At 37.0% G+C, this 17,797-nt stretch overlaps 1 protein-coding gene across 1 annotated transcript in view; it reads left to right on the forward strand.

The window, feature by feature from the left end:
- The window catches only part of LOC131264451 (protein sax-3-like), a 36,627-nt gene that overhangs the window by 8,010 nt on the left and 10,820 nt on the right, over positions 1 to 17,797 (forward strand). The window contains exon 2 of the mRNA XM_058266751.1: positions 16,795 to 16,988. Coding sequence (XP_058122734.1) covers positions 16,795 to 16,988 — 194 coding nt within the window. The remainder of the gene's footprint in view (positions 1 to 16,794; positions 16,989 to 17,797) is intronic.

Here is a 17,797-nt window from a genome sequence, read left to right on the forward strand (position 1 = left end):
TTTTTGTTTTTTTTTTCAGCTAAATCAGGATGTATTAGAGAATTTTTTCTCGCAATTGCGACAAATTGGGGGAGTTTACGATCATCCTTCTCCTCTCAGTTGTTTGTATAGAATACGTATAATGGTTTTAGGGAAATCACCCAGCATTTTGCTAAACCAGACAACAACCGTTGAGGCTATGAATACTGAGCAAGATGAGTTCATTACAACAACAGAGAGCACTGCATGTGATGTTGGAAGCAACGATTTCTTTATCTCAGCCTCCATGTTTTGTGAAGCCGAAATAATTCCTATTTTGCCAAATGTGGAAGCAATGGAAGATGTAAATAATTTCTCAATGCCAGACGGAAGTTCACTTAGTTCAATTAGTGAAACTAGCATAGAATTGCCTGAACAAGAAGCTGACGGATTGGCTTATATACTTGGGTATATTGCAAAAAAACACCAATCTAAATTTTCCAATTTGAATCTGGGGGAACATACATTCAAAACTAAATTAGACCATACCTATTGTCAACCCCCAACATTTGTGCAGCACCTATCGTGCGGTGGGTTGTTTGAACCATCAGACGAATTTTTAAATTGGGGAAAAAGGATGGAAAAAATATTTCTTAAAATGAATCCTGACGGAAGCTTAATGAAAGGTTCAGGCATAGTGCAGCAAATTACTAGAAGGATACAAAAACACTTTGAAGAACTGCCAATAGAAATAATTCGTTCTTTTGCTAAACAACGAGTGATAGTAAGAATGCGTTACATAAACTTAAAAACAGCTAATACTTTTAAATATAAAACCAAAAGAAAGTTTGGTCAGGCTAACACTAAAGCGGTCAAAAAAATGAAAAAAATTACAACATAATTCAATATATTACATAGTACCGTCATAGATATAAGCTTAGTATTATATTATACTGTTATAGATATAGTCTTAATCCTGTATTATTCTTAATCCTATATTATAGTCTTAATCTTAGAATGACTGTGTACCATTGTTAATGTATAGTGCTCAGTGCCGTATCACCGACGAATACAGAAATTTTCCCATTTTTCTAAACTCCGCCAATAGCTCCGTTGCTTGATTTTAGCATTATTCTGCTGCACGTCTTTAAATGGGGCATTAGCGTACGACCTTCCTTGCGCAGCTTTGTGCTATCATTAATTTGAATGTTTATAGACTATTTTTTGCCCTTGAAAATTTCCTTTACGAATTATCTGGCTATCCATATCGCGGGAAGAGGCCACCTGTAATTGATTTTGATAAAATGCTAACTGATTTCGAACACCGTCTCATACAAGCTGCTTCATCGGCATCAACTCAAAAAGGCAGGTGTAGAGATACTTGTTCCACTTGTTTGGGTGTAGCAGTTTATTCTCGAGCATGTCCTTCATTAGGCCGACCTCGCCATCGTTCAACATTACAAACGCGATGAGTTCCTGATTTTCCCTATCGTAGTTTGCAATTGAGTACCGGTGTGCCTGTAAACGGTTTCTTGAGGACGTACAAATGGATGAAGTTCTTTTCATTCTTCAAGATCAACTCATTGTACACATTGGGTCCTTCCTCTGATTCTACGATTTAGAGCAATGTTATTTCTCACATCTTACACTTATCACAGCCTATACGGCCATGGTCCAAGCAAACCAAAAGAAGATTAAAAGAGAAGCATTTTTATGCAAGCCACTAAATTATCTCCATCGTTCCTGCAAACCACAACAACACCACCGTTATTTTGACAGACAAATTGTAAACAAGATATCCAAAATGGTTCCGAGCAAAACTGCTCTGTCGCAACCTGTGTAGTGTTTAGTAACCTTGGCTAGCCCCGGTTTTCGTTGCTGTCAAAGTCCCGTTTGGTGACGAAAACCGGGGCCAGCCTGTACAGGGTTGGGCTGGAACATTGGACTATTATAAATAACCGTCAATTTACGAAACTTGTACGAAGTAAAAATGAGATGGTAATTGACTGGTTTAAGAGATGGGTTCCCGCAAACACACAAACCACGAGTCGTTTAGCGCTTGATACCCGGACAGCAGACGCTTGTCTTTACACCAGCCTTCTTTTACACGAGCGTCTTTTTTCGTTGAGAAGAAGAGCTAAAAGCGAACGCAAACCACTCCATTGATAATATTTCTATGGACATATTTCGAAGAGTGCAGCACAATATCGGAAAAAGGTCAAACTGTTTTTCATTGGGGACGTCATTTGTCTAATATCCATCTGTAAATAACATAATCTACAATTTCGTAGAGTGTACTATACGAAAAATTAAGTCCTAATATGATATGTTTGCACTTTGTGTCACCACCCTGTACATTAATTTTTACTATTAGCTCATGACTTGTAAGCACTACAATTGAATAAATCTGTCTCAGTAATGATCCAACAATGATAAATCTATTTGTTTTTATCGATAATTATTTACTTGTAGCCAATCGGAATCACTCAATGTTGTCTATTATGTTTACATGTTTACTCTTTCATACTCTCAATCGGCGAGCCTAAGTGACGCAGAAGAATGCCACAAGTACCGAATGGTTAATTGATTACACTTTTATCAGTCAAATTAAATCTTCTTCTTGATCAGCCACACCCGAACGGTTACGTCGTTTAGAAAATCGACTAATGGGCTCTCCCTTGGCAGGCATAAGTTCGAATCCCAAACGAGACCGGGCCCTTCCCTGTACGAGAGAACTGAGCATTCACTTACGCAAAGTCTTGCAATCACTGGGTATGGGTAAACAGGACCCAAGACGGTTAGTTACGGCTGAATACTATTTCTTTTCATTCATTATTGCAATAAGTAGCTGAAGTAGTAAAATTTACATTACTAAACGGCAGTGGCGTCTCGTGAAAAAATGAGATGGTTGTGCACTTAAAAAAAAAGTAATACCTACTTAGGTAAACCATACCATCAGTGGCGTCTCGTCCACCTGAGCAACCTGTGCACTGCACAGTCATGAATTTATAAAATGAATCACAACATTATTTGTTTATTTACTCCCGTAATAGTTGCGTTCAAAATCTACTTAACGCTTTACAACGTTGCGCTTGGCACTTCTGCTGGTGCACCGCTGCCACAAACGAGCATCTTTAATCAAATAAGAACAGTTCTCTTAACCACAGTCGCATAATACCATTCTCATTACGAACGGTGAAGAAGCGCTAGTTTTCTTATTAGCAAGACTCAAAATCCAGTTGGAAAGTCGATCAGTTTTGTGTACGGGTGGGCACTTCTGTCAGTGCACCAGCCAATCGTATATGTGCACATTAGTTCTCTTGTGCATGTGTTGAATGCGTCAATGTGAAATTGTCGATGTATAGGTGCCTTTCTTGTGCACATTAGATTGTACCCAGGCCGGACTCGAGGTGACTCTGGCTTGCCAAATAAGAATTTGATTCACAGACATTGAATAACCGCGGATTTATTTATCGAGTAGATATTGACGTTCGTGAAGTAAATTTGGAAGAAAATAAAACTTTGGAATAAAATGGAAGAAACAAACACGCAAATATAGCCAACAATTTGAAGCTAATTAAAAAATGTCTAAGCAGGCACGCTGGACTGGGCAATAATGCTGGTGCACACAGTTTCATTCGAAAGATTGTTCATGCAATTGTTCTATTTAGCGTGAAATTACCAGTAAATTTATACATCAACATTGAGCATCGTAGAGGAGCTGTTAAACTCGTTTTTTCATGTAGATCCATTGAGTAGCAATTAAAGATTGCAGAACTAAATAGACCATTCACGGTTCCTCAAACTATTCTTTCACTTAACATCCTGACCAAATTCGTCCTCGTGTGTCGTGTCGTTCTGGTTCTAACAAACCACGTTATATGGTTTACCTAAGAAGGTATTTCTTTTTTTGAAGGTGCACAACCATCTCATTTTCTCACGAGACGCCGCTGCTGTGCAGTGCACAGGTTGCTCAGGTGGACGAGACGCCACTGCTAATATGGTAAGCTTAAAAACTCTACCCATATAGGCATTATCCTTACTCAACATTTGAGCAAATACTTATCAAAAACACAAGCCAAACAGAAGGTTTATCCATAATTTAAATTCCAGCTGTTGTGGTGGAAGCAACTGATACTCAAATAATCAATACCCCGATTTAGTTTTTTTCCTTGGATGATCGAAACAACAAGGACCAGCGGAGGTAATAAATAAAATGTATTTTATTGCTTTGATTTTGTGAAATACGAACTAATTTTACCCCCTAATATCCTAGCAAACATTAAGCTAAGGAATATATATAGACGTAAATGGCAAAGGAACAGAAGAAACCTTCAGCTAAAGTCCACATACAACCATCTTGCCAACAAAGTAAAATGGGAGATAGACCAGATTCGAAACCAAGCTTGGGAAAAAAATCTGAACACGATAAACCGCTCTCCTAACAGTAACAGACTCTGGAAATTTGTTAGAATTATAAAAGGCACGAAGACCGCGACCCCTCCTCTGAAAATTAACGGAAACACCTTACTAACAGATAAAGAAAAATGCCAGGCGCTAAAAACACACTTCGAAGACGCTAACAAATCTACCTTCCTAAATAATAGTGCAATCGAACGAACAGTTCACTCCACGTTAGAGACATTCTTTGATTACCACCAGTCACATCCCACGCGGTCCCCCAGCAAAATGTGCAAGCCAGCAGAAATAAGTAAAATCTTATATAAACTTAAATCAAAGAAATCAGTTGGTCCGGATTTAGCAAACAATCGCTCCCTTAAACATCTGCCTAAGAAAGCTATCGTCTATTTAACATTTATCATCAATTGTTGCTTAAAAATAAACTACTTCCCAGAAGGTTGGAAAGTTGCTAAAATCATACCTATACCAAAGCCAAACAAAGACATTACTAACCCCAAAAACTACAGACCAATAAGCTTACTCAGCTGTCTGGGGAAAATACTGGAAAAAATCATGGCGAAAAAAATATTCAACCACCTCAAACAGCATAAGATTATTCCCTCGTATCAGTTTGGGTTCCAACCTGGATTAGCAACCACTCACCAACTTCACAGACTCACTAACCTTATAAAAAAAGACAGAAATATTAAAAAGTCCACCGGCCTAGTGACCTTAGATCTAGAAAAGGCCTTCGATACGGTCTGGCACGACGGCTTGCTATATAAACTCATCTGTTTTAATTTTCCTCCCAGTCATATTCTTCTTATTAACTCTTTCCTTAAAAATCGTAAATGTGCTGTGCATATATCCTCTACAAAATCAGATGTCTTCAATCCCCCGGCTGGCCTACCACAAGGTAGCGCACTTTCCCCAATATTATTTAATATCTTCTCAGCGGATATCCCAAAAATGAAATCGGTAAGAAGATTTGCTTTTGCTGATGACTTCGGAATAACCTCCTCTTCTAGTGACCCGGAAGAGATCATCAATAGCTTGACCTCCGGGATCGACCAATACGCAAAGTTCTGTAGTCTGTGGAAGCTGAAAATCAATGAATCCAAAACAGAGGCAATCTATTTTACTAGATGTACGAGTCAAAGGAAACTCCCAAATCGCAATATAACCATTAACGATACTGAAATTCATTGGAAAAATGAAATCAAATACCTTGGGATCTACCTGGACAAAAGGCTTACCTTCAAACAACACGTCCAACAAAAAATTTGTGCTGCCGAGAGAACGATTAAATCACTCTATTGCTTTATAAATAGGAAGTCGAGTTTAAACTTATGTAACAAACTGCTGTTGTATAAATCACTCATAAGACCCTTATTGCTCTACGCATCACCTATTTGGAGTACATGCGCGGCGGCACACTTACAGAAGATCCAAGTCTTCCAAAATAAATGCCTCAAAAAGATACTCAACTTGCCGCCGTGGCACAGTACACATGACATTCATCAGAAAACTTCAATGAAAACAATTAGTTGTTACACTAAGGAAATAAGTAGCAAGTATAAGATGAAATGCCAAACAAATCAGAATTACTTATTGAACTCGTTGTTCAACAATCGCTAAATGCGTGTAGTAGTCCGTAGATTAGTTGTTAATCAGTTATTATTATTGTTATTTGTTGGTTTAGTAGTAAGTTGTGCATGTTCTTTTTTTTCTTCTTTTATTAGGTTAAGGTTAGGGTTAGGAATCAAAAAATATTACATGGTTTTTTTTTTCATTTTTCCCTTAGTTAAACGTTCTCATCAAATCTAACTTGTCAATATGATCACTGATCATCGATATAAATTAATAATGTCGAGTTAAGGATATGTATCCAGTACCGAGAAATCACGAAGATACAAATATTGTAGAAACATTATCTTAAATAAATCAAACTGAAACTGAAACTGAAGCTTTGATTTTGTGAAACGTATGGTTCTAGTAGGACGGGTCTTTCCTTCGAAAGGGCTAACTAACTTTTCACACGTGCTCTATGCTCTGTCAAATGTTCAAAATCAAAAACCAATGGATAGGCAGCCCCGTCATGCCACACAACCCGTCATGCCACACAGACTACTAGAAGAGTTTAATCACAGGGATCCCTGTCGATGTTTATGGCATTTCAATCATCGAATCAACAACAGGAATACTTATTTATTGAGAGCTGGTGTGTGTTTTATTGTTTATATGAACAGCTTCTCAGAACTCTATCCCTGCGGATAGAGGATCAAGCGTATCATATGGGAAATCTTGAAATTCCGGATCATCATTGAGTCTACCTTTTCACCAGGTTGATAAAAATTATTGACTGACACCTTGTCGTCAGGAGTATCCACAGTGGAGACGTTGAAAACGTACTGACAGCTAATCACACCATGTTGGAGTTATTCTACAACATAAGATAAGTTCTACATAAACAAACATAGTTTGTTTCAGTTTTTTCACGCGTTTTTATTGCAAAGTTTAAATTTGTATAATTAGTTGCATTTGATGCAATAGATTTTCAACAGTCATCAGCAAGTAAAATCGGATGCTCTTAAAATGAGACGATCCACTGTCCTTTCTCAAGCCTATAGCATTCCCGGTACCAAACACTGACCTACAACGTATACATTTTTTTTCAATAACTCCTGCAAATAAAAATCAGTTGTTTTACTGAGATACGGCCCTAAAAGTGCACGAAGACCCGAAAAGGGGACACGCAAGTTAAATCGGACAGGTAGGTTTCTGTCGATGATGAACTTTATGTGACTTAGGTCGTTCTCGCACTACAAGTATGCGTTGGACACTATTGTTCTTTATAGTTGCAAGGTATACAACAAAATAAAGAAACAAAAATACCAAAATTTTAAACAGAAGCAAAAAAACTTTAACTTGTAGGTATCAGATGGACTTAAGCCCAGATTATAATCAGTAAGATGGCCCAAAGATGAAGGCAAACTAGCTAACAGAAATGCAGAGTGGAATTTGATAATTTTATGAAATGAATGTTTATCAATTCCATCACTGAAACCCTGGATTTAACCAAATCAATGAAGCATTGACCCAGTAACTCCATCGAAGTCCCTGAGTAGGTATTTGTATTACATGAATGTGCATAAAGCTATGTAAGTCAAAACCTACCATCTAATAACTAACATTTGAAGTAATTTTTGTATTTTTTTCAAGAAAATACACCAAAGGTAAAGGTAGAATAACATAATTTTTAAATATGTGCGCTAGAATTTGTTAGAGCAATATAATTTCAGTTCATCCTATTCAAAAGACATTCGTGGTTGTTGTTGTTCAAATGAATTGTGGTACTTAATGTGTAAAAGTGAAAAATAACTTAAATGTTGAGCTAAAATATAGTACGCCTCCGCGACTTTAACTATGATGCAATTGGAATCTTTAGGTCCAACACTACGAAAAGTTTATTCACCGAAATTGATAGTCGATAGTCGATTAATCGGTAATATTAGTGTCTAATATTCAATTGGCCTTTTGACCGTTTAAACAAGCATAGATTATTCGAAATGTAATATATAGCAAATATATTTTACCTCATATTAGACTCTCACAGTAAAAGATTGTTCTTTCGTCCGCTTTAGTTCATGCGATGCTGGGCATAATATATTCCTTGAGCATAACCATTCCCACATGATTTATGCATCATAATCTCGTTTCCGCCCTCGGGATTCAGTTGTCTTGCCAATGGGCTATGATATTCTGCCCGAAATTTCTTTGAGATTCACGACGGTTCCTTTATCTATAGTACAATATGTTTTTTTTTCTGTGGTACAAACCGTATTATGTGTTCACTTACGCATATCTTTCAACGACTGTAGTGGATGAAAGATTCTCTCTTAGGAAGATTCCAACCCTCACACGACTTCTTCGGATCCATACGGATGGAATCGTTTGAGTGGTATAGCTCGTTTGCCCTGATACGGGTTGCTCATCTAATTTTTCTCGCATCCTAACTCCCCCAATATCGATCCAACCAGCTGTCCTATAAAAAAAACTTTGTATGAAACAGCAACCTAACAAATTTTCTATGGAAGGCAAATCATAACTTTTTTGGACACCAATTGCTTGGCGTCTTCAATTTTTTTACAATCCACGTTAGTAACCATGTTAAGGGCAAAATGCGGAACGCGTTAGGAGTAGGGAAACTTGCCTACAGGAACGGCGTACTTCTTGTTGAACTAGATTGCAACCGAGGTTTAGCACCGTCTCAAACCTTAGCTGAATAATAAAAATTGTTTGTGATGAAACCTCGGTAGGTCCCTAGCACAAAAGAGGAGCACACGAAGCGGAAAGATGGCACATGGCCTAGGAGGATTCAGTTAACTCGGAGGGGAAGGATTTATCGGTGGAATTGCTGATGATTGCTTCCCTCTTTACGTAATTTTTTCGCGTAGTTTTTCCACCATGTTTTCTCCAATGGGATGAACGAAAAGTGAACTCTGCGATTCGCTGCTTTATATTTGTATGTTAAAGTTTTTTCAATAACAATCATATTTAAAATATACTAGTATAGCATAGTATAATAAAATATACTAGTATGCAAGTGTACAGGCCTGTCCTTATTCAAGAAAAATCCTCTTCAAAATGTGCGGATGAAAATTCACTAAAGTTTTCTTTACTAAATCATTGGTTGGAACTGTGGAAACTTTTCAGTGCAGCAATGTGACTGCGAGTTTCTACTGCGTCTGTGTGTTAGGAAATCGATTGGCTTTCAAATGTGGTGGATTGCAATTTTTGCTTGGAAAACTGTTCCAATATGTTGCCAACAATAAGTGTGAGGGCGACATGATTTTTTGATAGTGTTATTGTGACGGTTTGTTATATTGCTGTTTCTCTTTCCCTATGTTTCTCTGAAGATGAATAATTTATGAATGAAAAACTCTGCATATGGAAAACACAAAGGCAGAGATTCTTTTACTACATTGCCTCATTGTCTTACGATTGGAGTTGATAATGTTCAACTCTCATCAGGATATTTAGCAGCGCAGTTTTGCTTAAAACATTTTTTAAATTAGACTTTATAGCAGCTACCGAAATTCACTACTATTATTTTAGCATTGGAAAATCGTTTTATATCATTTCTTATGCTAGATTTTGCGTTTTATTGCTATTATAATACTATACTAGGCTTTCAGGAATAGTCAAAGTATCGTACATTTATTGTTTTGACTCAACGACAAGCTTCTTAATGTATTTTAATAGGTATATCGCTTACGTAAAACGAAAAGGCCATTAAATTATAATTCTAATAACAGCAATCGTGCACCGACCTAAGAACAAAGCTATGGAGGACGTTGGGGGAGAGCTGGTTTAGATGCCCGATGTAATAAAATATCAACAATATCAAAAGCAAACGTTAGACGCGAACCATACCAAGAAAATCTACTAGAGTACGATTATATGGCTAGATTGCTTATATCGATACCACTAAACTAACGGCTGGTCGTGCCGTTTACGCGTACATCGGTCGGTTGTTAATGATTGTTTGGTTGATTGGCGGTTTACTATTCTTGTTACCGTGGAAAAGTTAGTGCAACCATAAAATTAGACGAATAAATCCAACGTTGCTCGTTGAATCGGCGTAGCATTGCGGCGGAAATAATCAATTTAGGGCATCCCTTTGCGATATTTCTATGACATTGAATACCACAGGATCCTCATGGTTTTACGTGGCAATCGTCATAAATATCGATTTTGCTTTCATTTGTGTTTCCTGGATCTGTCTAGTTTATTGTGTACATCTTTTTGTGAACAGAATGCTGGGAAACACCAATGATTAAATTAAACATTGCGTTAGAAGAAAAGATTTTCTTCGAATATCTTTGTAAAGAGTGTCCACGAAAGTATAAGCACGATTTAAAAACTAGCTAAAAAATAAAACCTGTTCCAGAAACTGAATTTTTGTTTCAGAAACTGTGTTTGCACAGACTTGTCGTGAACGGTTTTCGGCACTTTTGAACGGTTTTACAGTTTTTTTGAAAACTGTCGATGTTTTCCGTAGTTTTAACATGTTTCCTCAAGGGTGCCTTCGTAAGCACTCAAAATATCTCAATTGGTCTGGTCTTGGCCGACTCATCGTCGAGCTGATGAATGAGGATTTGCCGCACAGCAGCTTGTCGAACAGCTTTCGGGCCCAATATTTAACGCATGCGGCCTGATTTGAACTCCGTTTCGATTTTTTGTGTGTTTTTGCACGATTTTAAGTTCAATCTTGCCTTGGTACATTGGACGTTACTTTTTGAGGTACCCATTTGTCGAGCCACATCGCGAATTGAACTTTCCAATTTTTGCTTGAATGCTTTTGCTCTTTCCCGTTTCAACTGTTGGTCGATAGGACCGGGTTTTTGACCACTTTTCGGCGTATCGTCAAACCTGGACTCCTCCCGAAACTTTTGGATGGCGGTTCGTACGGCTCTGATACTCACACCTACCGATTTCGCTAATTGCCTTAGCGAAATGTTAGGAGTCGAGCACCATTTGTGCAGAACGCTTTTGCGCTTTTTGACGGAAATGCCTCGCGTTTTAACAGAAACGGTTGAAAAAAATAGTTCGATGCATTATCTAGTAGGTTTGAATGTAAACAATCAAACACCCGAAGAATCAACTCTTTGGTGTCATCTGTTTTCCAGAAACGCAATTAAGAAATCGTGCTTATACTTTCGTGGACACCCTTCAAGTGTTTTAAATATTCTTCCGTCATACCTGCCCCACTATGGGCATACTAGACTTTTTCCCTTTGCACATGTGAATCGACAGTCCTTTCGCACAGGGGAATATCTGGTCTCGGTTGGGATTTGAACTCACGCCGTCGAGAGAGCGCTCATGAGCCAATTTTTTAACCGGCGTAACCGCTCGGTTGTTACAAATCCCCTAAAAAGCCATCAAGACTGAATTCACCATTTATCACATTTACACATCGTATCTTGACTGAAATCCAGTTTGGTAAATATCGCATTCACATCGCATGTTCACAGTTTATTTTATCATATTTCAATCAAGACCTAAAATTGGATTGAAGAGTATGCTATAGTAACGCTGGGCAATCCACGATACTATTGTCATTGGATTTGGATTGTAATTACTAGTGGTTGTTGTCTGTTTCTAAGGATCTCCTACATCTCCGATCAAATTAAATCATGGCAAGTTCAAATGAAAAACTGTACAATTTGTCAGTTAAAAACTTCATTATTCAATATACTCATTTCCACATTTTTGTTTGTGTAAAATTAGTATCCCTTTCGTCAACAAAACTTCAAACAAACAGACGAAAAGACTTCTGTTCAGCTATAAAAAGAAACAAATGAAGTTATAAAATGAAGGACTAGCCAAAGGAAGGAGCAATAAAAATTGAAGTATGATCCGTCGTTGAGGGAACGAATCGTGCTTTGAATGATTATTTAAATATTGCAAGTTTTATACTTCCATAACGCAGTCAGCACTCCTTTCAAGAATACTGGAACGTCGCTACGCAATTTCATCTTTCTTCTATTCTTCTTCTTCTTCTTCTTCTTCTTCTTCTTCTTCTTTTTCTTCTTCTTCTTCTTCTTCTTCTTCTTCTTCTTCTTCTTCTTCTATATTTATAAAAATGAATGTTTGTCTGTTAGTGATGCTAAAACTCAAAACCAGCTGGACTAATCTTGATGATGTCTTCGTAAGATTCGTTCCTTTTTACCCAAGAAAGGTTTATAAAAAAGAGAATTTGAAAATTCCCAAAGAAAAGCCGGAAAATTCGAAAATTCGTAGAAACGACTATTTTCCCTTTAAAAACCAAAAAAAAATTACCCTCTTTTACGAAACCTAAAAAATGACTAGACTTATCCCAGCGAAGTCTGCTGGTGATTTGTTCCTTTTGGTCCAATAAAGGTTTAAGAAAAATGAAAAGTTTGAAAATTTCTAAGGAAAATTAAGAAAATAGAAAAAGCTCGAAAAAAGGTTTTTTTCCATAAAAGTGAAAATGAATGTTTGTTTGTTCGTGATGCTAAAACTCAAAATCGGCTGGACCAATCTTGACGATTGGTGTGACCAATTTTTGTATGATTTGTTCCTTTTTACGTTAGGAAGATTTAGAAAAAAAGAAAACTTGGAAATTCCCAAGAAAAAGCCGGAAATTTCGAAAATTTGTAAAAACGGCCTTTTTCATATAAAACGGATACTGAACAACGACTGGACTAATTTGAACGAAGTGTTCTGGTGGTTTGTTTTTTTGGATTCAATTAAGGATTTATAAGAATGTACATTGTTTTAAATTTCCAAGAAAAAGGAAGAAAACCAGAAAACTCGAAAAAGGGTTTTTTCCATCACAAAAATTATATAAAGGTTAATGTTGTTTGCAACGCAAATACTCAAAAACGACTGAGCCAATGTTGAAGATGTCTTGGGAAGATGTTCCTTTTTATTCAAGGAAAAGTTAGAAAAGATTGGGAAATTCCCTACGGAAAATAAAAAAATTGGGAAGAATAGCAGAAACGGCTTTTTCCGTATAATAAAATCAAATATTCAATTTGCAACTAAAACTAAGAAACGCAATCTTAACGATGTTGTGGGATCAATTGTTTCTTTTGGCCCCAACCAAATGTAAGGAAAACCAAAAGTTAACAAATTATAAATGAAAATCAGAATTGTCGAATTAAATCTGTACTGGATAGTGAATTGTAACGTGAGTGTTCCTGCACTAGGACACTTAGGAATTAGAAATGAACAATGTCAAATGAAATGAAATGAATGAACAAATTCCCCATGCTATTTTGCAATACGATTCATCGAAAATTGAACTCGTTATAAATGTTTATTTGAACTTTGACGCATAGTATCGAATCTACGATTGGTTGACTGCACGTGCAATGTTAGCTGCCTTCGTGGGCGCGGTGGGGAGAGATTTCAGGCGGTGGCGGAAATGGGAAATTTCTGCGTTGGTGTAAAAGAGTCAAGGCTCCATCTCCATCTCGCTTTTACTCATTGAATTCCTATCTCGACCTGAAGCTATGGCTGGTAGGGAACGCGGTTCAAGTCTGTGTAACAGCTCGAGACACGAGAATGTGTAGAAGTAAGAGGAGAGAAAAAAGGGTTCGTTTTTCGTTTTTTGCCACGGCAGCTTCGGCTTTTTCTTCGGATCGAACTGGATATTCGCTGAATATACCGATGAGAATCCAGTTATTACCCAGCCGCGTTTTATAAGGCGCGGTGGCGCTTGGGTAGCTTGTCCCACTAGGGGATGTCGTGCCACATAAAAAAAAGTATTTGTATGTTTTCGGATGGTGTATCAATGCTTCGTACAGGTCATAATGATATTCTATCGTTAAGGATTTTCCGGAGAAGATGAATGTAAATTGGTCCACGTGAAATAACCATAACGTAGTAATGGTATTTGCAAAAGTTTTGAAAACAATCTCCAAAATATGGTGAAAAACATTCATATGATGTTTCCTTCAATTTATTAAATGTGTATATTTCGTATGTGTTCCTTTTTTTATAGAGAGATTCATCAAAAACAATACCAGTGTGCCTCGTTAGCAGTTTAGATTTTTATAGTTTTAGATAATGGGATATTGTAATTCAGACATTTGTAGAATGTTAATAAAACCTTTCAATCAGCTACTAACGATAGCTGAACTAGACAAATTGAGTTTGTTTTTACAGCACGCACACATAAGTAGTGAAACATAATTTCCAGAGAATACTATCCTTTTTGCACTTTTTCTTTCACATCGTGCATATAGAACTCACAAAATTTATATAACTTGGCCAAGCCAATCAATTCGAATTCATGCTATGCAAATAGGTGGTAGTATCTATGGGATTACTACCTCAAACCAGTGTCCATTTAACGAATAGCATGATTCGCGAGGACGAAAGTGATTATCTAGACGGAATGGGATAGATAAAATGGAGAATCGATACATCCTTCGGACTAGCTGGTCATATGAAGCTACAGGATATCGGAACGATAGACATTAATTACTTTTTCAATAGGAAATTTATTACCTGTAAAGAATCTTCCGAGCGATACGATGGTGGCTAACAGAAACAAGAATAGATAACGCTATAGAGAACCCCCGTTATAATGCGAATTTAATTTTTCTGTTTTACTCACAGGTTGATTTAATGTTGTCCGTAATATCAGTGTTGAAAGAGAGCATGAGATGTATTTTAAGCAATACTTGACTTAAGTTGTACTCTACTAACAACATATCTTTGTTTATATCTTTATTAAATGAGCATTAAATTTAAACAGCAACTCATCGTGGTTTTCTTTATTGCGAGTTTTTTTAAATAGAAGATTGATTATACCAGTAAATCAAATATAAGCAAAGGTTAAGGTAATTTTGAATTTAAATTTTATACGATTAGGTAAATATATTATTAACGGTATTAACGCTTAGCCAATGAATGATGCCAATATAAGAACAAAAATATTCTGCAAATAATCATGATGAAGTAACAAACTTACTTGCTTTAGTAAGTGGCTATACAATCTTTGAGTGATCGAAGCCAAGATGTCTAGTAGAGTATCTGGACTTAAGGGGCACATGACTCAAGTTTCGCTCAACTAACTATCTTGGACAAAGGTAAGTAAAAACGAAAGTAATTGTTTATTGTTTATTAGGCTCATCGGACATTGTTTGTCTACATGAACACTTATGAACTATATTACAAAACTAGGAAAAACGCGAACGCAGAGAGTCACGTCTTTTCGTGACCCCGGCTTGGGACATGTTAAAGCTAAAAAAATCGTAGTACTCATTAAATACAGCGGTCATGGCATTTACAGGTGCTGATTGAAGGGCATACGCTAAAGTTGATAACAAGTTAAAATGATCAACAATTCATAATTCTCACTGTGTTTAATTTGACGGTCCTATTAATTTAATTATTCTCACTCTAGAATTCAATAGTCTCACTGTCTTTAATTTGACGGTTCTCTTATGATTTAAAAACGTTGAGAAGTATCTCGTGAGATATAGAGCACTTTAGAATAATGAATAAGTGCTCAGTTACATGATTATAAGAATAGCTCGGCATGCTTGAACTACCGAAAATCATAACCAGACATAAGAAAAAGTTGAACGAGATGCCTCGTTGGTGTAAAATACACATGCACCCTTAGCTGAAAAAAAGTAATTTATGAGTACATAATAGATCAATGTGAATTTTACTTATATGATATAATAATCTTACCTGAAATCATGTAAGATTTTCTTAAAATAGTTTAAGCTAAAGCAAGTATTAAAATAATATATTGCAATCAAGTAACCAATAATAAAGTACCTCAATTTGTAACTTAACAAATGCTTAATAGAATTCTATTCATAATCGTTGCATTGTAGTTGCGGAGAGAAAAACAAAAATATCCTAACACAAGGGCAATATGAACCGGCTTATGCGGGACAGAAGAATTATGCAAATACTCAGGTATTCTAAATGTATTCAGTATTCCAGCTACATAAACTTAAGCATCTACAACGCACACAAAAATAATTATCGACGTTTCATGTTTAAATATATGATGCGAAATGCGATCTTACAGAACACATTTTTATTTGGCGTTTTAGTTTAATTTATTTGTAGCGAAAATTTACTTTGTTGTGTTGGAATAATAAAAATATCTTGTCTTGATAAATAGCTTATGGGGGTAGCAGTTAATGGGGCGAGTTCTACCCCACTAACCGATCCATTTTGCCCTAAAATTTTCATATTACATGTTATCTTGAAACTGCTATTCAACATCTTCGTTGTAATAATAAACTTGTTCTAAATAAACTCTATAAATGTAGTTATTAATTACAAACCACAATACTATGACACATAAAAACGATGATTAATTTGATGGCCTGTTTCTACCAAAAACGATGATCCCTGATTGTTTATGTAAATAATAATTTCGTGCCCGAATTAAGTCCACCATCGTCTGGTTTTGGGTAAATGTGAACGCGAAAAGTTTATCTTCTATTAATACGATACCGTTTGGCTGAGATGTCCTACTCCTTAGAAAAAGGTCCGTGCAGAAAGTCCTACATTGTACCTTTGGGATTGCGCTGTTATTTTGCACTGCTTCGTTCGTGTATGTTACCTTACCACCGGGACCGTCAGGACAGGAGTATTATTCTTTCCCCATCTAACTGGAGCATCGTATTGCCGAGCACTGTCCGGCAGATGGCCACATTCTCAAAACCTGTTTAGATAAGTCCTGGATAAGTGTGGGAGAGAGAATGTGCGAGGCAACTTTTGCTGTCGCTGAGATATCAAGAAGAAATATCGGGAAGTTACATCCCAGAAACCGGGGCAATGGCGTTGGCCATGGGAGAATTCAGCGACTGTAGAGCCCTTGTTTGTACGTGAAAAGTTAAAAGCTTTTTTCCACTCTCTTGTTCACAGCCTTTCAAAATCCACGTATTATAGAGCACCCGACAGACACCATAGTACCGCGGCATGAGCCAGCAACACTCAATTGCAAAGCAGAAGGAATCCCCCAACCGACGATCCAGTGGTACAAGGATGGCGCACCATTGAAGATACTCCAGGGATCCCACCGGATAGCGCTGCCTGCTGGCGGGTTGTTTTTTTTGAAGGTAAATATCGTTCCTAATCCCTTTTAAAAATGCAAATTTCCCTAAAACTCGCTACCGTTTCCACCCTTCAAATTCAGCATGCTGTTTCTTTCACCAAAATTCTTCCAACGTTCAGCACTTGCACAGAAGGGAAAGGGAACGAGGCATTCCAACCAACAGCGTTAATTCCCCTAATGAAACACCTTCGTGCTTTGGAGATATTTCCGAATGCTGGGTTCTGTTGGCTTACCCTGTAAATTCATTGAAGTATACTTCCAAATCGAGCCCCGCTGGCTAAACAAAACTTAAAATGCGTACCGACGTGTATCTCACTACGGAAACTGTTTACACTGATGTAGGTAGATTGCTGTCTGGCGGTTTAGGGGCTTTGTTTGTGCAAATATTTGTAGTTATTAAAATTTAAAATAATTTCATGAAAAATTAAACACATATTCGGGCGTTATTTGGTGGTTGAAAGTAAATTTTCGCAAAACCCCTTTTCACGCATACAAAGTTTACGCTACAGAAGGGATAACGTTATTTTCACCTTCAAAATGGTTGGCGTTTAAATAAGGTTTTGTGAGGTGAGGTGTACGAATAGGGCTTTGGGGAGACCACATTTGACAAACGAGCTTCGGATGGACAAGGATGTCGCAGCGATAAAGAATAATTGGGCTGCGTAATGAAAACCTTTTTTAGGGTTGGAATTAACTTTATGATGCATAAATATTTGACGAAACAATCTTGAGGTGTTCAAAAAAATGTTGGTATGCTGATTAGAGAACCCCAGTACCGTCATAAACGAACATATTGTTTTTCTTGTTATGTTA

The sequence above is a fragment of the Anopheles coustani genome, chromosome 2 (genome assembly GCF_943734705.1).
Source record: "Anopheles coustani chromosome 2, idAnoCousDA_361_x.2, whole genome shotgun sequence".
NCBI classification, from domain to species: domain Eukaryota; kingdom Metazoa; phylum Arthropoda; class Insecta; order Diptera; family Culicidae; genus Anopheles; species Anopheles coustani.